The sequence below is a fragment of the Schistocerca nitens genome, chromosome 2, assembly GCF_023898315.1.
Source record: "Schistocerca nitens isolate TAMUIC-IGC-003100 chromosome 2, iqSchNite1.1, whole genome shotgun sequence".
Classification (NCBI taxonomy): domain Eukaryota; kingdom Metazoa; phylum Arthropoda; class Insecta; order Orthoptera; family Acrididae; genus Schistocerca; species Schistocerca nitens.
Window position 1 is genome coordinate 291,508,974 of NC_064615.1, and position 25,971 is coordinate 291,534,944.

The 25,971-nt window shown below is 40.0% G+C and overlaps 1 protein-coding gene across 1 annotated transcript in view; it reads left to right on the top strand.

The window, feature by feature from the left end:
* Window positions 1-25,971, top strand: part of LOC126234993 (dynein beta chain, ciliary-like) — a 732,993-nt gene that overhangs the window by 133,737 nt on the left and 573,285 nt on the right. Inside the window, exons 13-14 of the mRNA XM_049943730.1 lie at window positions 14,280-14,472; window positions 16,289-16,425. Coding sequence (XP_049799687.1) covers window positions 14,280-14,472; window positions 16,289-16,425 — 330 coding nt within the window. The remainder of the gene's footprint in view (window positions 1-14,279; window positions 14,473-16,288; window positions 16,426-25,971) is intronic.

Genomic DNA, 25,971 nt, shown 5'->3' on the forward strand with positions numbered 1-25,971 from the left:
ATTATTTTAATTTGATTTTAAATGTTGGTTGGCTATCTGTCAGACTTTTAATACTATTTGGCAAATGACCAAAGATTTTTGTGGCAGCATAATTCACCCCTTTCTGTGCCAGAGTGAGATTTAATCCAGAATAGTGAAGTTCTAGTGTTGTAGCTACACAGTTCACTGTTATTTTTGAATTGGGATTGGTTATTAATGACAAATTTCATAATAGGATATATGTATTGCGAAGGTACGGTGAATATCCCGAGTTCCTTAAATAAATGTCTGAAAGGTGATCTTGGGAGGGCTCCAGCTATTATTCTGATTACACACTTTAGTGCAACGAATACTTTCTCTCTTAATAACAGATATTAATAATTAATTAAACTTTTTATTTTCTTTTCTTTTATTATTTATTTATTTATTTACAGTTACTACTTCATATCTAAGAATTCATCTGATGAGTTGAAGGAGTTGTCATTCAGAAATTATTTTAATTTGATTTTAAATGTTGGTTGGCTATCTGTCAGACCTTTAATACTAAATGATTAATGGAAAATCTCATATAAAGATGTGAAACAAGTACTAACAAAGAGATAGAGGGGCAGGCCAGTACTTACCTCAGCTCAGTACAGCCGATAAAAAAAAAAAAAAAAAAAAAAAAAAAAAACCAGAACCGAAAATTTACATTCCTAGCTTTAGGAACAAATGTTCCTTCATCAGGGAGGAGAGAGGGGAAAGAAAGGGAAGAAGGGAAAGTGGATTCAGTTGCTCACAACCCAGATTATGAAGCAACAGGGAAAGGAAAACAGGGAGGGTAGCAAGGATGGAGGCCTGGTTGTCAGAGGGAAGCCAAAGATATTCTACTGTAAGTACTGTGCCAGCTTCAAACCAAAGAGGATGCATACAGAAGTAAAGAGGTATATAGTATAAAGATAAACACAACTATGTAGGATGAAAAGATGCGTGAATGGCTAAGGAGGAAAGGGAATGAGGAGAAGACTGAAGAGTAAATGGGAGTGAGGTTGTTTAACGTAGGTTCAGTCCAGGGGGATGGCGGGATGAAAGGATGTGTTGGAGTGCAAGTTCCCATCTCCGCAGTTCAGAGGGACTGGTGTTGGGTGGGAGAAGCCAAATGGCACATACGGTGTAACAGGTTCCTAGGTCCCTAGAATTATGCTGGAGGGCATGCTCCGCTACTGGGTATTGGACATCTCCTAGGCGGACAGTTCATCTATGTCCGCTCATGCGCTCAGCCAGTTTAGTTGTTGTCATACTGATGTAAAAGGCTGTGCAGTGCAGGCATGTCAGCTGATAAATGACGTGTAGTTTCACACGTGGCCCTGCCTTGAATTGTGTATGTTTTACCAGTAGCAGGGCTGGAGTCGGTGGTTGTGGGGGGATGCATGGGGCAGGTTTTGCAGCGGGGTCAGTTACAGGGGTAGGAACTGCTGGGTAGAGAGGGTAGTCTGGGAATATTGCAGGGTTTAACAAGGATGTTACGCAGGTTAGGGGGGCGACGAAAGGCAACTCTGGGTGGTGTGGGGAGAATTTTGTCAAGAGATGATCTCATTTCAGGGGTTGACTTGAGAAATTCATATCCCTTGCAGAGTAATTTGTTGATGTATTCGAGGACAGGATAATATTGGGTGACAAGGGGGATGCTTCTGTGTGGTCTGGGGGTAGGAACATTGTTGTTGGATGGGGAGGAATGTATTGCTCGGGAGATCTGTTTATGGACAAGGTCTGCAGGATAGTTGCGGGATAGGAAAGCACTGGTCAGGTTATTGGTGTAATTGTTGAGGGATTCGTTACTGGAGCAGATACGTTTGCCATGAATACCTAGGCTGTAGGGAAGGGAGCGTTTGATGTGGAATGGATGGTAGCTATCAAAGTGAAGGTACTGTTGTTTGTTTGTGGGTTTGATATGTACAGAGGTGTGGATGTGAGCTTCAACAAGATGAAGGTCAACATCCAGGAAGGTGGCTTGGGTTTTGGAGAAGGACCAGGTGAAATTCAGATTCGAAAAGGGGTTGAGGTTATGGAGGAAATTAAGGAGTGTTTCTTCACCATGAGTCCAGACCACAAAGACGTCATCTATAAACATATACCAGGCCAGGGGAAGCAGCTGTTGGGTCTTCAGGAAAGCCTCCTCCATGCGGCCCATGAAGAGGTTGACATAGGATGGAGCCCCATGGCCGATCCCCTGATTTGTTTGTAGGTCTGGCCTTCAAAAGTGAAGTAATTATGGGTGAGGATGAAGTTGGTAAGTGTGATAAGGAACGAGGTTTTTGGAAGATCTTCGGGTGGGCGTTGGGACAAGTAGTGCCCAAGGGCAGAGAGGCCATGGGTATGTGGGATGTTTGTGTAAAGGGATGTTGCATCTATGGTGACAAGAAAGGTTTCAGGTGGGAGAGGAGTGGGAATGGATTTGAGGTGTTCTAGGAAGTGGTTTGTGTCTTTGATGTAGGATGGGAGTCTGCGGGTGATAGGTTGGAGGTGTTGGTCTACAGAGCTGAGATACGTTCTGTTGGGACTTTGAAGCCTGCTACAATGGGACGGCCAGGATGGTTCTCTTTGTGGATTTTGGGTAATAGGTAGAAGGTAGGGGTACGTGGCTCAGGTGGAGTGAGTAAGTCTATGGAAGCCGTTGTGAGGCCTTGTGAGGGACCTTGGATTTTTAGGATTTTCTGCAGCTCAGTCTGGATGGAGGGAATGGGATCCTGGGTAACAGCTTTGTAGGTTGAGGTGTCGGAGAGTTGACGCAGTCCTTCTGCCACATACTCCACACGATCAAGTACCACAGTTGTGGGGCCTTTATCCGCCGGGAGGATGACAATAGAGCGGTCTGTTTTCAGCTCCTTAATGGCACGGGATTCAGCTGGGGTGATGTTCGGGGTTGTCGGGATGTTCTTCAAGGACTGGGAGGCAACACTGGATGTGAGGAATTCCTGAAATGTCTGCAAAGGATGGTTTTGGGGGAGGGGAGGAGGATCCCTTTGAGAAGGCGGTTGGAACTGTTCTAGACAGGGTTCAACACTGGGTCTAGTATTTGGGGGCTGTGTTTGGGTAGTGAAGTGATATTTCCAGTTGAGGTCCCGGGTGAATGAGAGGAGATCTTTAACCAGGGCAGTGTGGTTGAATTTAGGCGTGGGGCTAAAGGTTAAGCCTTTTGATAGAACAGATGTCTCTGGAGGAGAGAGGAATCTGGATGAGAGGTTTAGAACTGAATTGGGACTGGTGATATGTGCCATTTGACTGTGGTTATAGTTGAGATTTGGTCTGTGTGGGGTATGTGCTGGGATGGGGAGATTGAGTAGGGTGGCTAGGCTAGGTTTGTTGGCTATGAGGGGGGTTTGTTGAAGGTTCTGTTGTGGTTGGTGTTTGTGAGGGATAGGGAGAGGGACCCCACTTCTTAGGTGTTGCACTAGCACTGTGGATAGTTTTTTCAGGTGGTGTGTGGCATGGAACTCAAGTTTGCAGCTGGCTTCTAGGATGATGTTCCTGAGTATGTTCTCCAAGCAAGGGTTTGAGAGGTGGAGGACTTTGAAGAGAGATAGGAGCTGTTGGGAGTGGTGGTTACATGAAGTAGTGTAGAGATTCAGGACAAGTTGGGTAAGGGCTAAGGATTGAAGGTTCTGGAAGTCCAGGAGAGACTGGTGGAATGAGGAATTGCACCCAAAGATGGGAACTTTTAAGGTAAGCCCTTTAGGGGTAATTCCAAAGGTTAAGCAGGACCGGAGGAAAAGTGTGTGGGATTGCAGTTTGGCTACGGTGAATGCATGTTTCCGGAATGAATGTAAATAATGTGGTATAGGATTAGGGTACATAGTGGGTAACTAGTGGGTAGGGAAATTAAATAAATAAAGTTAAAATAGTAATCATAAGAAGGAATAAAACACGGAGGGAAGTACGAGAAAGAATGAAATTGTGTTGGTAATGTTCAATACCAAAGGAAGACCACTAAATAAGAAAAATACGGAAAAAGTCGACCAGACCAAGCAAGTATGTCCAGATCAGGGAAAAAGAACACACGTTGCTCAAAAACAGAGATAGCGAGTGGCGAAAAAAAGATCGCGCGTGCCGCAAAAAACATCGCGCGTGCCGCAAAAAAGGTCGCGCGTGCCGCAAAAAAGATCGCACGTGCCGCAAAAAAGATCGCGGGTGGCGCAGAAATGTCCCAAAAAAATTTTTCTGTGGCAGAGCAAGATAGCCAATGGCACAAAAATATCGCCAGAAACACGAAATCGACGGAAATGGATGATACTGGTAGGTGTGGAAGAGATTGTTGGCAGTGATTGTTGGCTGGAAAAAAGCGAATAACGAACGTTAAAACTATGGAATGTTAAATAAATAAATCAATAAATAAAAAAAGAGAAGTGGACTATAAACGGAACAAGATAATAGGAGGAAAATGGAACTTTTAATATTATTTGGCAAATGACCAAAGATTTTTGTGGCAGCATAATTCACCCCTTTCTGTGCCAGAGTGAGATTTAATCCAGAATAGTGAAGTTCTAGTGTTGTAGCTATACAGTTCACTGTTATTTTTGAATTGGGATTGGTTATTAATGACAAATTTCATAAGAGGATATATGTATTGCGAAGGTATGGTGAATATCCCGAGTTCCTTAAATAAATGTCTGCAAGGTAATCTTGGGAGGGCTCCAGCTATTATTCTGATCACACACTTTAGTGCAATGAATACTTTCTCTCTTAATGACGAATTGCCCCAAAATATGATGCCATATGAAAGCAGTGAATGAAAATAGGCGTAGTAAGCTAATTTACTGATATCTTTATGATCAAAATTTGCTATAGCCCTAACAGCGTAAGTAGCTGAACCTAACCATTTCAGCAGATCATTGATGTGTTTTTCCAATTCAGTTTCTCATCAATGCAAATTTCTAGTTGATGTAATGGATGACAACTTGCTCAAAATGTAGAAAAATGTAAGTTAATGCAGAAGAGTGGGAAACACAATCCAATAATTTTGGAATACAGCATTTGTGGTGTGCTGCTTGCTGTTTCATACAGTCATATTCATTAAATATCTGCACATTACCTTGCAAAGCAGTGTGAAATGGAAAGGCAGGTAAGGATGGTAGAAGGGAAGGTGAATGGTTGACTTAAGTTTGTCATAAGAATTTCAGGGAAGTGTGGTTCATCTGTAGAGGAGACTGCATGCATGCAGTGGTTTGGTAGGTCTGGTAAAAAGCAAGAAAAAAGTTTTATTTATTTATATATTTTTTTAAACAGCTCACCCTAATTTCAATGTAGTCACTTTTGAGGGATATACATCTGGTCCAGTGATCCTCAACCTTTTTCATCCCATCTGAAAAACAATTTGTGTAAAACCTTGCAAAATACTCTTTGACTGCAGCTATCACTTCACATTTGATGAAAATTTCATCCCAGTGAGCCAAAGGTTCAAGTTAGGTAACAGAAAGAAATAACTTGGGGCTAAATCTGGTGAATATGATGGGTGAGGAAACAATTCAAAACCCAGCTCATGCACTGACATCATTATCACTGATGTGTGGTATGGTGCATTATCCTGGTGAAAGAGCACTTTTTCACATGCCGAGCTAGGTTTTTTCTCAGCCAATGCAGATTTCAGACATTCCAACAATGAAGCGTAATAGGGTCCAGTTATGGTTCTGCCTTTTTGCAAGTAATCTATGAGGGTTATTCCTTGGAACTTCCAAAAACAGTGACTGTCACATTACCAGCTGACAGAATGGTCTTTGCCTTCTTTGATGCACTTTCATCAGCTTTTGTCCATTGTTCAGACTGCCATTTTGACTCCAATGTGTAATAATGTATCCAAGTTTCATCATCTGTCACAAATCAGTGCAAAATGTCTTGTGGATTGTGATTAAACTTTGCCAGACACTGTTGAAATGTGTTGCTGGATGCACTTGTGGTCATTGTAAGCGATAGTGGCCCCCACCTATCTTAGAGCTTCTTCGTAGCCATTTCTCTGTGCAGGATATTATGCTCTCACTCAATTGAGATGCCTACAGTCCTGCAATCTCACAAACTTTTCATCAAGAATATGGGAAATGATAGATTGCTACTTACCATAAAGAAGACACATTAAATTGCAGGCAGGCACAGTTAAAAGACACTTACACAGAGCTTTCGGCCACAGCCTTCATCAACAAAAGAGAGACTATTTATACACACGAGCAAGCACACCTCATGCACACATGAATGCCAACTCCAGGAGCTCAGGCCAGAATAGTAACTTTTATTCAGCAGTCTTGAATTACCATGTTATGGATTTTGTCAATGGTTTCTTTTGTGGTGACCTCCAATGGACAACCAGAGGGTGCTTCACCTTTGGTACTTGCCTGACCGAGTTTAAATTCATTTATCCAAAGGTAAATGGTCTTCAGTGATGGTGCAGACTCCATGTCAACTTCATCCAGTTCTGTTTTTACTTGTGTGACAGTCCAGTTGTTCAAATGAAAATGTTTAATAACAGCACAAAACTCCATTTTCTCCATTTTCGATCACCAGACGACTCACTGACCAATTAAGATGGCTGTCAGCAATGAACTGTACACTGTACATTGTTAAAATTCTTTATACAAATCTGGGAATAATCATGATTAAGCTTGCCAACCATGAAGGTGCAACAGAAATGTTCCATTCCTTCGTGGAAATTTATCAGACGTATCAAACCTCCCTCATAGAACATTAGTGCAACCCATTCTTGAGTATTACTCGAGTGTTTGGGATCTCCACCAGGTTGGATTAAAGGAAGACATCAAAGCCGTTCACAGGTGGGCTAGTAGATTTGTTGTTGGTAGCTTCAGTCAAGACGCAAGTATTATGTAGATGCTACATGAACTCTAGGGTAATCCCTGAGGGAAGACAACATTCTTTTGGAGAACTAGCACTTGAAACTGACTGCAAAACAATTATATTGCAGCCAACTACATTTCACATAAGGACCATGAAGATGAGGAGTTAGGGCTGATATCGAGATGTGTAGGCAGTTGCTTTTCCCTTACTCTATTTGTGAATGGAACAGAAAAGGAAGCTACTAGTAGTGGTACAAAATACCCTCCACCTCACACCATAAATGGTTTGCAGGATATTTGTGTAGATGTACATTAGATGTGCCTACTTAGGTTTAAAAAATTCTAGAAAGTCTGCCATTTATAACAAACTCATTGGAATAGCCATTTACCGCAAGCTCTACATAAATACTCCTGCTTGATTCTTTCACTGTATAGCATAATGTGCATTGTTTTGAAACCTCCTGGCAGTTTAAAACTGTGTGTCAGACTGGGTCCTGCACACAGTTTTGATCTTCCAGCAGGTTTTAGCTTTGTAAATATTTGTAAAATAGCATGTTCTTGTTGCATTGCTGGGGTGTTAGTTACCTAGATACATTTTGCATTTTTCCTATGTATGACAGGTGGCTTCAGTGTATGTGCTGGCATAGTACACAGTTTTTGTCCTAATTTTTTACATGATTAAAATGACACTTACACTCTTTTTTCCCCTATCCTGATGATGTATTTGCTTTCTCTAATTTGGCTACAGATTAAAAGATGCAGTTCCATTATCTGAAATTTATTGAAAGTTCACAGTTCTGATTCAATCGTACACCAAACCTCAAGTCACCCGCATCCACAAAACCAAGCAGCACTCCAGCACATTTTTACAAATATTGGATACATAGCTAATGATACTAAAAAACTGAACAATAAATTTACAACAAATAGAAACGTTTGTAGTTCTGTGAGCCAAGGCAAGGACCTGCTGTTGTAATCATGTTACTTGCCGTAACCCAGTGGTGCAACATTTTGCCACACCCTCCATCTAGGTGTCACAACATGACTGTCCAGCTAATGACCGGTGCAGTTCCCATGGCACGGGTTACTGTGGCAGACTTGAGGCAAACAGTCAGCAACAAGACTGCCCTGTCACATGCAAGTACTGGGTGTCTGGCCAGGCTAGGCACGGATTCAGTTAGTCATTGAGATGGTGTCTACTGCAGTGTGGGGTACCACTGTGAGGCTATCATGGCCGTGCTACCATCTTGGCAGGTTCACTTGCCTGGGGTTCCAGTCCTATCACTAATGGTCCAAGGCTTAAACTTAGGCCCTCTCAGCCACTGAACCACTAGGTGTCTGGTAATGCTAGGTGCCACCAGCCAGACTGAGTTTTGGGGTTCACACCCAGATGCCTCCGCTGCCACACACTGGAGCTATCCACCAGCCAGCCTTGTCTATGTCTTAGCCTATCTGAGCTGCCTTGCCTACAGCTGAGCCAGCGCAATCAGCCAACAAATGCATGAGTTGCCAAGTTGCGTCGCTGATAGGGTGAGCCAGACTTAGCAATTGCTGGCTACACCTTGTCCCTGTGTCATGCCATATGGTCCTTTGATTCAGTACCCACCACTCATTGCCTATAGGCGCGGGTCTTCTATAATAAACTTCTGCAAAGTTTCAAGTGCTAGTTCTCCAAAAGAATGTTGTCTTCCCTCAGGGATTACCCTAGAGTTCATGTAGCATCTACATAATACTTGCGTCTTGACTGAAGCTACCAACAACAAATCTACTAGCCCACCTGTGAACGGCTTTGATGTCTTCCTTTAATCCAACCTGGTGGAGATCCCAAACACTCGAGTAATACTCAAGAATGCAAAGGGGTGTTCGAGTTGCAAGAGCCTCTTCCTGTCACCTGTCTCCACCAGACAGCCTCAATGCCCATACACAGTAAACACAGGGAGGAAGGAAAAGAACAAAAAATTGTAGGCAGGAGACTAACAGTGCTTCTGCATACAGACAAGGAAACAGAAACCAAGGAAGTAAACAGTTCTTCCTTCATAACTATTACAGCTAACATGATGATCTTGTTTATTGATTACTTGAACATCAGTGAACATGTAACATGGATCAGAGTCTGGAAAGGAAAAGAAACTGACAATTTCAATGAAAATATGTGCCAAAATTTCATACATGAAGTGGAAATACATCTTTCAACCCGTGACCACTTGGGAGGAAGCACTGGCATCAAGGCAAGAAAATTATTTGGTTGATGCATAAGTTAATAGTGTTTTTCCATAAGTGTTTAATAAACACAACAGGTACACATAATAGAGACTTTAGTCATCAATAATAAATTCTCTTTCAATACTTACAATACTCTTCCAATGCTGGGGTAACTTTTCGATTCTCCGACTGTAGAAATCACGTGCCTTTGAGGCGAGGAACTCTTCAAGCCATGTTTGGAGCGCATTTTCATAGGGTAAGAAAGTTCCTTGAAGGTTGTTGAATGGAGAGCGGAAAAGGTGAAAATCTGAGGGCAAAAGAACAGGTGAATAAGATGGATGTGGAATGAATTCCCACACCAGCTATTGTGATAGTGGTTTTTGTCAGTCTAGAAGAATGTGGGCAGGCATTATCATGGAGTGCAGTCTTCGGTCATTTTTCGTAGATTGCATCTACAAGACATCTCACTAGTTGACGATAAATATCAGTAGCGATGGTTACACTTTGAGGAAGCAGTTTGTAGTGCACCACACCAGTGCTGTTCCACCACATGCATAATATTATTGTTTTGTTAATACTTTCAGGTCTTTGTATAGGGAATTGGTGCTTTTTTTGGGCTAACCATTCCTTTCTTATCTTTATGTTAGCATAAAGGACCACTTCTTATCATCAGTAATGACACAGGATAGGAATAGTCGGTGTTGTTCATGAGCCAGTTAATGATGAGCATGCAGAGATCTCATAGGGCCACCCATAAATTTTTTTGGATATGGCTTAGAGCTTGCAGTACCCATACAACTGATTTTTGTACCTTCCCCATTAGGTGCAAATTAGTGCAATGGTGGGATGATCACAGTTCATCACATTTACCAGTTCTCAAGTACACTGATGTCTATCATTGTGGATTAAGTGTTTAAATGATCTTCATCAACAGATGGTTATCCTGAATATGGAGAGTCACTAATGTCAGAACGATCCTCCTTAAAACGAGAAAGCCATTTTCTGGTCATGCTCTGTCCAATGACATTATCCCCATACTCAGCACAAATGTTTCTTGCTGCCTGTGCTGCTGTTAACCCCTCTGTTGAACTAAAACAGAAGACTATGTCAGAATGTTCATATTTCTCCACTTGGCTTCCATTTTCAAGTGTCCACAGCTCCACTAGCTATTTCCAGATTACAAAATGACAATATGTAAACTTAGATAGCAACAGTGAACTACAAATAAAAAATGGCACTCAGTAAATAAACCCATAACAACCAAAATACCAACATGCAAAACAAAACTGCTACAGACTAATGCACCAATTTAATATAACAGTATGTACCATTTTATTTATGTAAAATGTTAGGTCAAACAGAACTGTACACTATTTCATAGCATCCATTGAAGACACAATGCCTTTTGTGGAAATGATGAAACATATGTCATAAATAAACACCACTATTGCAGAAAGATGAGGTGTTTTATGAAAGACTGCTATCTGTGGCGAACCTGAGAATTTTTCAGATGTTTATAACACTTGATGAAAAGGGACGTGTAAGATACTGGAAGTATTTTAACTCAAAAATTAAATTTCAGTTAAGCATAAATATTTTTAACTTCCACTCATTTGTGTAATTTTATTTTATTTTATTTCATCTGTTCAAACAAACAAAAATAATACGTCATTTGCTACATTAATAAATTCTTGAATCACAAATTAATATGCATTGTTTGAAAATTGTAGTGTTCTAATACATATTAAATCATTTTACATATAAATTAAAGCGAGGAAGCTTTTTACCAATGCAGAAGATGAAGATTTTTTGGTTGCAGGTAACCACTAATAATACTTCATTTGTTGGTTAATCTTGTCTAAGATGCTTTCCTCATGAAATTACAAACTGTGTTGTTTATTTATGTCTAGGTGATGACCTGAAGCAGATGTAGCACTCAAAAACATCACCACATTCATTGAAAATTCAGTTTTAGCTCCGAAATGCATTGGATGTTAACAGAAAAATAAAATACTTTTCATCACTGTTGTTTCATGTACACACAAATCAGCTTAATTTCATATCCATATACAATAACATCATATATAAATTAGTAGCACTGCTGCTATTAATAGCGTCTCCTACTTTTTTGTTACTGTAGTTGGAAGAAAATGCTCAAAACTCTGACATGAACCCAATGAAATCATCAAATGTTTTTGTGATAGAGATTGAATTTTGACTCTGCATCATAAAGAACACCGATTTGAAACTTCCTGGCAGATTAAAACTATATACTGGATTGAGACTCAAATCCAGAGAACTTTGTCTTTCATGGACAGGTGTTCTACCGACTGAGCTATCCTAGGGTGACTCAAGATCCATCCTCAGAGCTTTACTTCTGCCAATACCTCTTTGGAATCAAGGTAAAGAGGTATGACAGAGTGAAGTTTTGAGGGCATAGTTTTAATCTGCCAAGAAGTCTCAAATTTTGTGGATAAACTATATTTGAGTCAGCATAAGTTGATCCCTGTCAGTTGGTGGACTGAGCGCAACAACTTTGTGGGCGTACCTCAACCAATAACGTTACACAAATTTGTAACCGTCTCTATGGCAACATGTCATTGTTGACACAGCTCTGTACAGTGCTACTGTTTTTGCCTGCAGCTGTTAGCGCTCCACATTTGAAAACTGGCAACAGTGTATGTGCTGCCAGGAATGTTCTCATATGCACAAAATTCAGGCTGCTGTAAAAATTGGCAAATTACAATTCTGTATTATAACTTCACAGAAAACCTTTCATAAGAATTAAACACTGTAACAATAGCAAAATTAGTTTCTAAGTGCTATTGGAGTCACAGCTAGAATCTTTCAATTAAACAACAATGGGTAAATTGGGAAGTTTCATGTTGTGGGCTTCCTCAATTTGGTGGGAAGTCTTATGCATGTATCTACCCTTTGTTTTATATTTCCAACTTGCCCTTCCCCTTCATGTAGTTTGTGTGTGTTCTTGCTAGTCAAAGTTTAGCTCATTCTTCCACAAAACAAAGTGTTTGAATGTCCCATTGTAAAACATTTATTGGAAATCTTATTAGTGTTACAAGAGGAGGGTTATATGATGATTTTGTACCTTGCAAATCCATGCCTACTTCATTGATGAGAACACTTTTGTCATATTTAGAGTAGAGTGTAGAAAATATTTTACTGAGTAATGTTTCAGTATCAGTTAGTCTCAGTCTCATATTTTGGAAGGCTAATATGCAAAGAGCACCACCTCATTTAGCACTCCCATAGGATATTTCTTTGTAGCATATTTTTTTTTTTTTTACTATTCTGCATCTCAATTCTGACTTTTTAGATACAGGTTGAATTTGATGCTGTCTCAGTGTGCACCACTCACACACACTCACGTGTGTGGGCGCACATGCGCGCGCGTGTTCATGTTCGAGAACCTTCTCTCTCTCTCTCTCTCTCTCTCTCTCTCTCTCTCTCTCTCTCTCACACACACACACACACACAGAGAGAGAGAGAGAGAGAGAGAGAGAGAGAGAGAGAGAGAATTTGTATGAGGTATGATGATGATATTTACTGCAGCTATCTTCAAATCCATGGAGCAGACCATGTACTGAGATGTTATCACTTCTTTAATAAAAAAAGTCCTATCCCTACTTTGACATGTGAATGTGTCCTTTTTCCTATGACATATAACAATATTATGAAAGGGATAGATTTATACTCACCATATAGAAAAGACATTGAGTTGCAGAGGGCACAGTGAAAAGACTTCTATACATTAAGCTTTTGGCTCAGAGGCCTTCTTCTGAAGTTGGAAACACACATACATTCACAAAAGCACAACTCATACACATATGACTACAATCTCTGGCTGCTGTGACTGAACTATGGTCTACAACTATGCCTGATGGGAGCAGCAATATGGCATGCATGGAGGAGAGTAAGGAGGAGCCACAGGTAGGGATGGTAAGGGTTAGCAAGGTAAGGGTTAGGGAAAGATGCTGTGCTGCCTGCAAGAGTGTGCAGAGACATGTTGGATACAGGATAGTGCTGGTAGGTGCAGCTCCCCTCGCCCCCCTCCCCCCTCCTTCCCTCACAAACCCCATGACTGCACCTTGCAGCACTACACTGTCCCAACCTGTCAGCTTTGCCCAACCCTTACATTGCTACCTCTCACTGTCCCTGCCTGTGGTTCCTCCTTACTCTCCACCACAAATGCCATATTGCTGCATAGTTGCAGTCTACAGTGGCTGGAACCAGTGGTCGTGTGTGTGTGTGTGTGTGGATTGTGCTTATGTGAATGTGTGCATGTTTTCTACTTCAGAAGAAAGCCTTTTGGCTGAAAGCTTAAATTTACAGCAATCTTTCACTTGTGCCTCTCTGTGACTCAGCGTATGCTCTATATGGTGAATGGTGATATATCCTTTTCATAATATTGTTGTTATCCCATCCTGGATTTTTCCTTGACTGATGTTACTTCATTCCAAAAATCACACACCGCTTTCTAGAACGGACCTGCATGTTAATGCTCGTCAGAATAATGAACAGTTTCTCTACAAAGGTTTATATGTGGTCAAATTATCCAACAGATCAACTACTTTAATATGAAAATGGGAAATTAAGGGTGGAATACAGACAAAGGCACTAGTAAAGACAACTGCTCACCATATAGTGAAGGCATTGAGCAGTTTGTATATGCATAAACAAGAACATGAACATTTAAACTGGATTGAGTTTATTGATGAAGGAGATCATGGAAGAGATGAGTGACAGATGGGGCTAAGTCTATTAAGAGGGAGGGACAGTGGGGGAAAATGTTTAGAATATGGTTGCAAAGGAAGGTTACCACAGTTGCATATTGGGCGACAGCTTGCTGGGGTTAGAGGTGGTGTGGGATAGGATAGAATATAGGTACAGAGGGTGAGTGAATGCCGAGAAAACAGTGAAATGGAGAGCCATAGAGCTATAAGCCAATGTAATATGTGAGAATATAGCATTGAAAAGTAATAAATTGTGAGTGGGAGTTGGAGGGGAGGCTGGAATATGGGCAGAGGTGGAAGTAGAACAGGGTCTGCCAGTGACGCCAGAGGTCGTGCTGATTACAGGACTGAATGGTGTGTTCAGGTAGAATTCCCTTCTTCAGTTTAGAGCAAAGGTGTGCTGTGCACTGCATCTTCATTTTATTTGCAAAAAAGCAAAAACATAATCTGGAAAAAAAACTGTACAGTGTTAGTTTGTATAATAAGCTGCTATTTTTAGACTGGATATCATGAATTTGTTGTCTTGTTGCAGACTGAGGAAGTCTGAAGAAGCAACAAACCTCATAAGAAGATGTGATAATTTATTTGAGTCTCTTGATTCATTTGAAGATTATATTTTTACTAATTGGATGACCACAGTTCCTAACATCTGTGCAGAAAATCTAAATAAAACCATATTAACAAGAAAGAAGGGTTTTACTCTGAACTTAAACTTCAGTGAAGAAGTAAGTGTTACAAGTAGGGATTTATATTAATGATACACACCCACCTTCTTCACTCCTTACCACTTCAGTAAGTAATAGATATATTTGATTAGATATATTTGATTGGTTGTCCCAAATTCAAATCAGTGTGATTGCCTTAATCGTTGTAGTTGTATCCATTTGCTAAAATTTACATTTCAGTTGGTCTTCATTACTGAAGGACTGTTGATCCTTTCACTGAAAAGAAATTTTTTCTCCAATTGCAACTTTCTCAAGCACATGAAGAACTTATTTTAAAAATGAATTAGTTGGTTAGTTACATGTTCCATAGATCATATGAATCATTCTTCTATCAGTGTTATGTGGAATGAGTCAGTTTTATTTTTAACATTAATGAACATATTATTTTTCAGTAGTCTTACTCACACAACTATTAAACACACCTGTGTTTAAATAACAATTCGGCCATGGATGAGGAAGAGTTGCACAGAAGAAGTGATTTTAGGTTAGATTTAAAACTTGCTTTGCTTCCTGTAAGACATTTTATGTTATTGGGAAATAATGAAAAAAATTATTGCTGCATATTGATCTGCTTTCTGAGTCAGTGACAGCTTCATTACTGGGCAATAAATTAGATTTTTTCCACTAGTGTTGTAGGTATGTGCACTGCTATTCTTCTCAAATTGTGGTGGATTATTTATGAATATGTGTGTGAGGATGTGGAGTCTAAATGCCTAACTCCTTGAAGAGGTACCAACATGATGATCACAGATGAAGACCACATATTATTGTTACTGTTTGCTATTGTGCAATCAGTACTTTCTTTTTATTTGTGATTTACCCCAGAAAATCATTCCATAAACATTATTGAGTGTAAATGTGCAGAATGTCTTAGGAGGTTGATTTGTTTGTTTCCAACATTAGCAATTATTGTTCGCAATGTTAGGAATTAGACAGAGAGACAAATTGTTTACCAGCTCAGTAATTCACTTCTTCCAAGTTTCATCAATATGTACGCCAAAAAACTTGGAGCATTTTACCCTTTTACTAACTTAAGCTCATGTCCTACATCAGTTCTTGGTATGACTCTTCTCTGTTGCACAGAACTCAATATACCATTGCATGTTTCCTAAAAATTTAGAGATAGTGTGTTTTCAGAGTGTTTGAAAAACATCACTAACTATCTCTCTTGTTTCTTTCTCTCTAATGAGATTTATTACAACATTGTCCGCCCTCCGGTAGCTGAATGATCAGCGCGACGGACTGTCAATCCTAAGGGCCCGGGTTCGATTCCCGGCTGGGTCGGAGATTTTCTCCGCTCAGGGACTGGGTGTTGTGTTGTTGTCCTAATCATCATCATTTCATCCCCATCGACGCGCAAGTCGCTGAAGTGGCATCAGATCGAAAGACTTGCACCAGATGAGCGGTCTACCCGACGGGAGGCCCTCGTCACACGCCATTATTATTATTATTATTATTATTACAACATTAATAATGTCTTAAAAAAGTACTAGTTCTGGTTGATTAATGTTACATGGAAGGTCATTCACATTTATAAGGAATAGGAGTGAACCCAAAATTGAACCCTATGGTACTTCCTTCATGATTTCTCCCCAGTCAATAAAATTTTCTACTTCTGGTTAAGCTGTTCATGCTCACTTACTTTTAAATGTATTAGTATTCTTGAATCAGTGGCTGTAGCTATTTCTGACGGTTGTTTGTCATTGTTTTCTCAAGCTACAGAATGATGAAGAGAACAGCTCTTAACATAAAAGACTGTTTGTAGAGACAAGGCATATTTGTTAGAAATTGATGATGATTTTCATCAATATTTCAGCTTGTAATACTTCTCCGAGAAGTGAGATACTTAAAGATGCTGGGGAAAGATGGGATCCCTGAGGAGGCCATCAACTTGCATCAGAGAGATGAAACATTTAGACAGTGGATATTCAGCCTGAATGCTTGCATTAACTCGTAAGTTATGAAACCAGTTTAAATGAAGGTAGCTAGTGCCAAGAATTCTAAATCAATAACGTAGTTTTTGCTGTACCAAAACGTATTTAGAAACGTACTGTAATACCAGAAGTATGCAACATATACCTGTTGAGAAATAATAGCGTGTCAGTTAAATACTAATAATTAGACTAGCTTTCAATCCCATGCTCTTTTCTAGTAAAAGAACACATATTCACATGTGCAACCATACACACATCCAAACACACACACCAGCAGTTGCTGGTGTGTGCATTTGGGTGTCTGTGCGGTTGCACATGTGAATGTGGGTTCTTCTACCAGAGAAAGAGCAAGAGCTTAAAAGCTAGTATAAGTACTGCTTTGTGCTATGTGTTTCTATATACCACACATCAGTCAGCTATAGCCGAGGTTCTCAAACTTTTTGCATTGCACTCTCATCTGCAACATAAATCATTTTGTACCCCAACCCCGTCTTACTTTTGTCTAATTGTTACAATAGTGTCCTTTGAGCACATCATAGTTAAACATTTTTTTTTCAAAAAATGCTCATATATAAGTATAATTAAAAGGGGGTGAAAATTAACAATTACAGCTAGTTTATAAATAACCATGTATGCATGTGCAATTAATGGAACTGAGGAAATGTGTGTATTTCACTACATATTCTTTTACAAATTAGTTCACAAATCAGTTCCCATGCCATAATCTCCACACAACCCCAATCCTCCCATCACCACAAGAAGCAGGTACAAAGGAGAGTCCCATTCATGACCCAGTACCACCCCAGACTGGAACAACTAAACCACATCCTTTGTCAGGGCTTTGATTATCTATCATCATGCCCTGAAATGAGGGACATACTACCCAAGATCGTTCGCTCCCATCCTAAAGTGGTGTTCTATCGCATACCCTACCTCCACAATGTCATTGTCCATCCTTATGCCACACTCAATAACCAACTCCTTGCGACGGGGATTATATACCTCTGGAAGACCCAGGTGTAAGACCTGCCCAATCCATCCACCCAGTGCTCCCTATCCCAATCCTGTCAGAGGCTTGTCCTACCCCATCAGAGGGCAGGCCACCTGTGAAAGCAGCAATGTTAATACCAGATCTGTGCAATCATTGGACAGCTTTTTATATTGATATGACTACCAACCAGCTGTCCATTAGAATGAATGGTCACCACCAAATTGTTGCCAAGAGCAAAGTGGACCACTCTGTGCCACAACCTGTAGCTGAACATAACATGCTTGATTTCAACGGCTGCTGCACAACTCGAGCCATATGGATCCACCTGTCCACCTCCAGTTTCTCTAAACTGTGCAGATGGGACTTATCCTTACAACACATTCTCTGCAAGCAAAATTATCCTGGCCTCAACCTACGGTGTTCTAGTCTCCCCACACACTCCATCCAATAGTCTCCACCCTCTTTGTCCTATCACCTAGTCCCATTTCGTGTCCACTACCTTCATTGTTCATTACTCTTTGCCAGTGCACCCAGCAGTCTTTTTCCCTTCTCCTCTCTGTTCCACTTCCCATCACCCCTCCCCCTCCTTTCCTCACAGCCTCCCGACACTGCACCTGGCACCCTTATCCTGCCACCACCTAGTCCCTGCATGCTCCACAAGCCACTTCTATTCTCTCTCCATACCCTGCTATCCTTTCCTCTTGCCTGCCCCATTGCAGATTGCTGCTTTTATTAAATGTGACAGTTGCATTCTGGCTGGTGCAGCCAGAGGTAGTGTTGAGTTATGTGTGCGGCAGGTGTGCTTGTTTGTGTGAAAGTGTGTATGTGTGAGTGTAGGTTTATTTATTATTTATTTGTCCCGTAGATCAAATCAGTACAATGGCTTGTACAACTGATACGGGATAAGTCAATACAAATATATAGTTTACAGGAGTCTAAAACAGTAAACAAGCACACAGAAGAATGATTATTTTACATTACCTACAAATTATGTTACTTAAAGTTACAGCTTTACAGAGAACTGTTACATGATGTGACAAAATTGACTTAACGAAGATTAGATTAGTTTTCGTTTCATAGATCCGTGCTGAGGAGATCCTCGTGGATGTGGAACATGTAATTTTTTTTTTTTTTTTTTAAAAAAAAGCTGAAATAACAGTACTAACAGTATGAATATATACAATACATCATTTGTTTCTATTAAAAAATTCTTCAATGGAGTAGAAGGAGTTGGCCACTAGTAAGTCTTTCAGGCTCCTTTTAAACTGATCTTTATTTGTAACTAAATTTTTTATGTTTACTGACAAATTATTGAAGATGAGTGTTCCTGAGTAGTGGACCCCTTTTTGAACTAAAGTAAGTGCTTTTAAGTTCTTGTGCAGATCATTTTTGTTCCTGGTATTGTATGTATGAACTGAGCTGTTTGTTGGAAAAAGAGATATATTATTTAGAACAAATTTCATTAATGAGTAAATATACTGAGAGGCAGTAGTTAGTATACCCAGGATTCTACAGGACGTCCGTGAATTTACTCCACATATAATACATATTACACGCTTTTGGATTCTGAAAACTTTTGTTTGACTTGAAGAGTTACCCCAAAATATTATACCATATGACATTATGGAATGAAAGTAGGCAAAGTATGCAAGCTTTTTCATTTTTATGTCGCCTATGTCTGCTAACACTCGAATTGCAAATACAGATTTGTTAAGGCGTTTCTGCAGTTCTGTGGTGTGCTCTTCCCAACTGAATTTATTATCAAGTTGTAATCCCAGGAATTTAAGACTGTCAACCTCTTCTATCTGCTCTTCTTTGTATTTTATGCATATGCTGGGTGGAAACCTCTTACAGGTTCTGAATTGCATATAGTGAGTCTTTTCGAAGTTTAATGTCAGTAAGTTGGCTTTAAACCATATACACTCCTGGAAATTGAAATAAGAACACCGTGAATTCATTGTCCCAGGAAGGGGAAACTTTATTGACACATTCCTGGGGTCAGATACATCACATGATCACACTGACAGAACCACAGGCACATAGACACAGGCAACAGAGCATGCACAATGTCGGCACTAGTACAGTGTATATCCACCTTTCGCAGCAATGCAGGCTGCTATTCTCCCATGGAGACGATCGTAGAGATGCTGGATGTAGTCCTGTGGAACGGCTTGCCATGCCATTTCCACCTGGCGCCTCAGTTGGACCAGCGTTCGTGCTGGACGTGCAGACCGCGTGAGACGACGCTTCATCCAGTCCCAAACATGCTCAATGGGGGACAGATCCGGAGATCTTGCTGGCCAGGGTAGTTGACTTACACCTTCTAGAGCACGTTGGGTGGCACGGGATACATGCGGACGTGCATTGTCCTGTTGGAACAGCAAGTTCCCTTGCCGGTATAGGAATGGTAGAACGATGGGTTCGATGACGGTTTGGATGTACCGTGCACTATTCAGTGTCCCCTCGACGATCACCAGTGGTGTACGGCCAGTGTAGCAGATCGCTCCCCACACCATGATGCCGGGTGTTGGCCCTGTGTGCCTCGGTCGTATGCAGTCCTGATTGTGGCGCTCACCTGCACGGCGCCAAACACGCATACGACCATCATTGGCACCAAGGCAGAAGCGACTCTCATCACTGAAGACGACACGTCTCCATTCGTCCCTCCATTCACGCCTGTCGCGACGCCACTGGAGGCGGGCTGCACGATGTTGGGGCGTGAGCGGAAGACGGCCTAACGGTGTGCGGGACCGTAGCCCAGCTTCATGGAGACGGTTGCGAATGGTCCTCGCCGATACCCCAGGAGCAACAGTGTCCCTAATTTGCTGGGAAGTGGCGGTGCGGTCCCCTACGGCACTGCGTATGATCCTACGGTCTTGGCGTGCATCCGTGCGTCACTGCGGTCCGGTCCCAGGTCGACGGGCACGTGCACCTTCCGCCGACCACTGGCGACAACATCGATGTACTGTGGAGACCTCACGCCCCACGTGTTGAGCAATTCGGCGGTACGTCCACCCGGCCTCCCGCATGCCCGCTATACGCCCTCGCTCAAAGTCCGTCAACTGCACATACGGTTCACATCCACGCTGTCGCGGCATGCTACCAGTGTTAAAGACTGCGATGGAGCTCCGTATGCCACGGCAAACTGGCTGACACTGACGGCGGCGGTGCACAAATGCTGCGCAGCTAGCGCCATTCGACGGCCAACACCGCCGTTCCTGGTGTGTCCGCTGTGCCGTGCGTGTGATCATTGCTTGTACAGCCCTCTCGCAGTGTCCGGAGCAAGTATGGTGGGTCTGACACACCGGTGTCAATGTGTTCTTTTTTCCATTTCCAGGAGTGTATTAACCCAGATAGTCCTGAATTATTTGTTTTTCAAAATTGATTTATATCTTATCTACATTCATTCACAAGGTTATAAGGAAGAAAGTAAAAACAATTTTGAGTATTTATTTTTATTTAGTATTTCTAAAAATGGGCGTCCTTCCAGAAGGACGTCAGGACAATAAGGTAACATGTTTTTAAAGTATATGACATTGCACAATTAACTTGTTTTTGTTTTTATACTTTCAAATAAACATAAATAAATTTGAATTATGGGCTAAAACAGCTAATAAATTCAAAAAACAAAGAAAATAACCTATACACATATTTTATGCACTAGTATGATAAGACAAAAAGCAACAAACATGAAGTGGTTCGTCACCTTTTACGCACATAGTAGTAGTTTTTTTGTGGCAACTTCGACATTCAGCTGCTTCTTCTTTTTTGTTATCTCGTCCGTTGGTAATTCAGCAACATAATGTTCTCTTCCATCAAATCTAGAATCTAGTTTTGCCCTCTTACTAGGACATCCTCTGCTGGTAGTGACTCTTTTGTTACTTTCAAGAACTGCATTGACAATTCAACGACAAAATGTCAGATGATCTATGGGTTATTCGTTGTGCTTCTAAAGACCCCAGGCATTTTGCTCTGCAATGTCTACAAAATGTGCAATGATCGGGAAATACCGTTTTTCCCTCTTATAGAGCATCTATATAGGGTTTCATTTTGGTCAGTTCGATCTATGCCTCCCATATGAGTATTGTAGGAGTGTAATAAGTTAGGTTGAAGCACGCTAATTCTTTTCTTTTGTTCCCTGGAAAATCTTGCTACAGAGCGTAGTGGTTGCACTCTGTCAAAGTACAGTAACAACATTGTTGTCATTCCAACGTACAATGGAAATCCCGGATGCTGAGTCAGAACAAATTTCATATGATCCTCTATTTTCTTTTATCATTTTATCTACAAATGATAGAGTATAATTCTTAACGCTGTTTCATCTTATTGTTCCTGTTGCTTCCACGCCCCTCTTTTTTAGGTCATGTAGTGCAGGTACATTGAGCTGACTTGCTGGTAATTTATCTACACTTGGATTTTCTTCAGCACCCGATTGTTCATCTGTTACGTCATCAGTTGAATTTAGAGGAGGGTGTAATGTTACATTCACACCAGTATTAGGTATTTCCTCATCTTTTGATTCTAACATGTCCAAAAGTTCCATAAGTGTACATCGTTTTCTGTGGATACAAAATGACAACACATTACCCTGACGTCCTTCTGGAAGGACGGTTGAAAACATTATTGAATTACAACTGACGAAAACTTTCAATCGTAATATGAGCCCATAAATAATATAGGTTAATTCTTTAAGATATTATATGACAAGTTTCAGAATTATTGACGCAATATGAAAGAAAATATACATACCCATCGATGACAAGGTCAGTCAGTTCGGCCATGGTAAAATCGGCCCTATTTTCAAGACACAGTTTCTCACTCACTATGAATGACAGCGTCAAACAGACTGTCGCAGTGCGCAACTGACTCTGCCTACTTCATATAACAATGCGTCACAGTCCGTTGCAACAATGCGTTATTCGCAAAAATAAATAATTTCAACAGTGAGTTACGTCGTCCTTCCAGAAGGACGTCAGGGTTATCTGGGTTAATATCCATGAAAATATCATTAGCAGATCTTTCTAGAACTACACTTGACATACTATTTATTGCAATACTTGTGTCATCTGCAAACAAAACGAACTCTGCTTCTGGCAGTGTAACTGATGAGAGATCATTAATGTACACAAGAAAAAGCAATGGCCCTAAGATGGATCCCTGTGGGACACCACATGTAATTTCTTCCCATTCTGATGATGACTGATGACTTAATTCACTAGTCCCTTGCACTGACACCCTTTGTTTCCTGTTAGTGAGGTATGACTTGAGCCATTTTGCAGCACTGCCCGTGACACCATAGAATTCTAATTTACTTAAAAGGATGTTGTGGTTCACACAATCAAATGCCTTTGACAAATCACAGAAAATACCTGCTGCTTATAATTTCTTACTTAATGAATTAAGTACATTTTTACTGTAGGTGTAAATAGCCTTCTGGATATCAGAACCCTTCAGAAATCCAAACTGTGTTCTTGATAATATGTTATTTGTGGTCAGATAGTTGAGCAGCTGCCTGTACATTACTTTTTCTAAAATTTTTGAGAATGCTGGCAAAAGTGAAATCGGCCTGTAGTTTGATGGTATCTCTTTATCCCCTCTCTTGAATAGAGGCTTAACATCTGCATATTTTAGCCAGTCAGGAAATGTCCCAGTTATAATTGAATGGTTATTTAGAATTGTGCTAAACTCACAAGAACATGCCTTAATTAACTTTGTTGATATTTCATCGTACCAACTAGAATGCTTTGTTTTTAAAGATTTTATTATGGACGTTATTTCTTTTGGTGAAGTGAGTGATATATTCATGTACTTGAAGCTATTTGTGAAGGCTAGTTTCGGATAATCAAGGGCATTATTTACTGATCCTGAAAGTCCCATTCTATCAGTAACGGATATAAAGTACTTGTTAAATAGATTTGCCACACTATGCCCATCAGTTACTAATGTGTCGTCTACCCTTAGTGCTATTTTCTCCTGTTCCTTTCTGGTTTTACCAGTCTGCTCTTTCACTATATCCCATATTGTTTTTATTTTGTTCCCTGACATTGCTATCTTCTTCTCGTAGTGCATTTATTTAGACGTCTGAATTACTTTTTTTAATGTTTTACAGTATTCCTTGTATTTAACTAAATCATCAGCATTGGAGCTATTCTTGGTCGACAGATAAATTTTCCTTTTTGTCTTACAGGAAATCTTTATTCCTTGTGTAATCCATGGTTTTATTATAGACTTCTGTTTAATTTGAGTAACTTTTAGAGGAAAACAGTTTTCAAACATGGTACTGACATTGTTCATGAATGTGTTATATTTTTCATTCATGTCATGAGCACTATAAACATCTTTCCAGTTCATATCTTTGAGCAGTTTTCTAAAACACTCAATTTTTGGTTGATTGACTACTCTCCTGTACTCAGATTTAGCAGTCTTGATAATCTGCTTAGAATTTACATCTAAAACAAGGAGCTGCATGTCATGATCTGATAGTCCATTTATAACAGGTTTTATGATATGATTTTGTTCCTTTGATTTGTCTATAAAAATGTTATCAATGGCTGTCCTTGAGGATTTAGTGATCCTAGTTGGAAAGTTTACAGTGTGAGTTAGATTGAAAGACAACATTACTAACTGCAGTGAATGTTTACTGGAAGATTGCATTAGAAAATCTGTATTAAAGTCACCAGCAATCAAAATTTCTTTGTTTCTTCCTGTTAAATAACCCAAAAGAGCTTCTAGATGATCTAAGAATAGATTCAGCTTTGATACATTATCATGCACTAAGACAATTTTGATTCCAAATATTCCTGGATGGTATAAAAGCAGTGTTTTATTAAAAGAGATTTCACTGTCTGTTTGAATTTATTTATTTCTTGGATTTCTTGTATAAAAGTTGGAAGATGGTTATATAATTTTATTCCCATGCACTTGACACCATCACTGTACAGTTTTGTTGAGTGGGGAAGTGCTCTTAGAGAGGTTTTTGATCTTGTGTCATAATTGTGGTAATCCATATTTTTGCTAATTTTGTTAATACTTTTTTTGGTAAAGAATAATAATTCTAGTATGTATTGGCATAGTAGGGGCAAAATATTTAGTTTCTTAAATAATGGTTTACAAATATCTCTTTGTTTTTTGAACATAATTGTTCTGACTATCTTCTTTTGCAGTTTGAATATCTTAATTGATTCAGAATTTTGGCCCCAGAAGATGATTCTGTAGTTAAGTACAGAGTGAAAGAGTGCATGGTACATTGTGGTTAGGGTACTTGTGTCAGTGATGTTCCTTATTGATCTAATCGTGAAGCATACTTTACTAAGTTTTGTGCTGGTAACGTCAATGTGCCTTTTCCATGTGAGCGTATCAGTAATAGTGACCCCCAAAAATTTTATTTCATTTTCAAGTTTAACATTATTTTTTTCCAGTGATATAGTGGTAGTAATGGACTTCTGTTTTGGGCAGTGTGGAAGGTTATTCCAATTGTCTTTTTTGCATTAAGAAGCAGCCTGTTACTTTGAAGCCATCGACTTATTTGATCTGTGGTCCTATCTATATTAGATTGGAGAATTTGTTCGGGCGCAGATATGAGTACAGAGGTGTCATCAGCAAACAGAAGGGTTTTTGTGTCTGGTAGGCTGTGAGGAAGGTCATTTATGTAAAGTAAGAACAGCAAGGGGCCGAGGACAGAGCCTTGGGGAACGCCTTGCTTTATGGTATGTATGGAGGAATGTACAGTGCTAGCTGTACCTGAGAACTTAGTTTCATTTAATTCGACATACTGCTGTCAATCTTCCAGATAGCTTTTAAACCAGTCATAGGCATTTCCTCTTATTCCATAGGAATGCATCTTTTGCAAAAGTATACTATGGTTAACCATGTCGAAGGCCTTTGTTAGATCTAGGAAGATACCTATGGCTGGGAGTTTTTTGTCCACAAGCTCCAGTGCATGATCTAGAAATTCTTGTATTGCATCAGTTGTAGCTTTGTTACTTTGGAAACCAAGCTGAGCAGGTGACAGGATAGTTTCTTTGTCTAGAAAGGACATGATTCTGGTGGCCATTATATATTCAAATACTTTACTAAAAGTTGAAAGCATTGCAATGTGTCGATAATTACTGGGATCCTCTTTGTTTCCTTTTTTGTGGACAGGTATAATTTTTGCAATTTTGAGCATACCAGGAAATGCACCATTCATGAATGAGAAGTTTATTATGTGGGCTAGGGGTTTACTGATAAGTTACTGCAATTATGAAGGAGGAAGCATGGAATTTGATCTTGTCCAGCAGATGATTTTTTTTTTTAAATTTTGCTATGAAGTGTCTTCTCTATTTCAATTTCAGATGTAGGCCTTAAAAATAGTGTCTCAGAGCATAAGATTGGTTCTAGTTGTAAAGGACAGCTATTTTTAAGATGGTTAGCCAGGTTTTCTACTGTTCTGTAAAGTAGTTATTGAATTCCTCTGCTGTTTCTTTCCCACTGGAGACTAATTTTCCATTTATTTTTAAGCTAATATCACTTTGTAGTTGTTTTCCTCTATTAGTATTCATATTAATAAGTTGCCACATGCTTTTGCTCTTATTT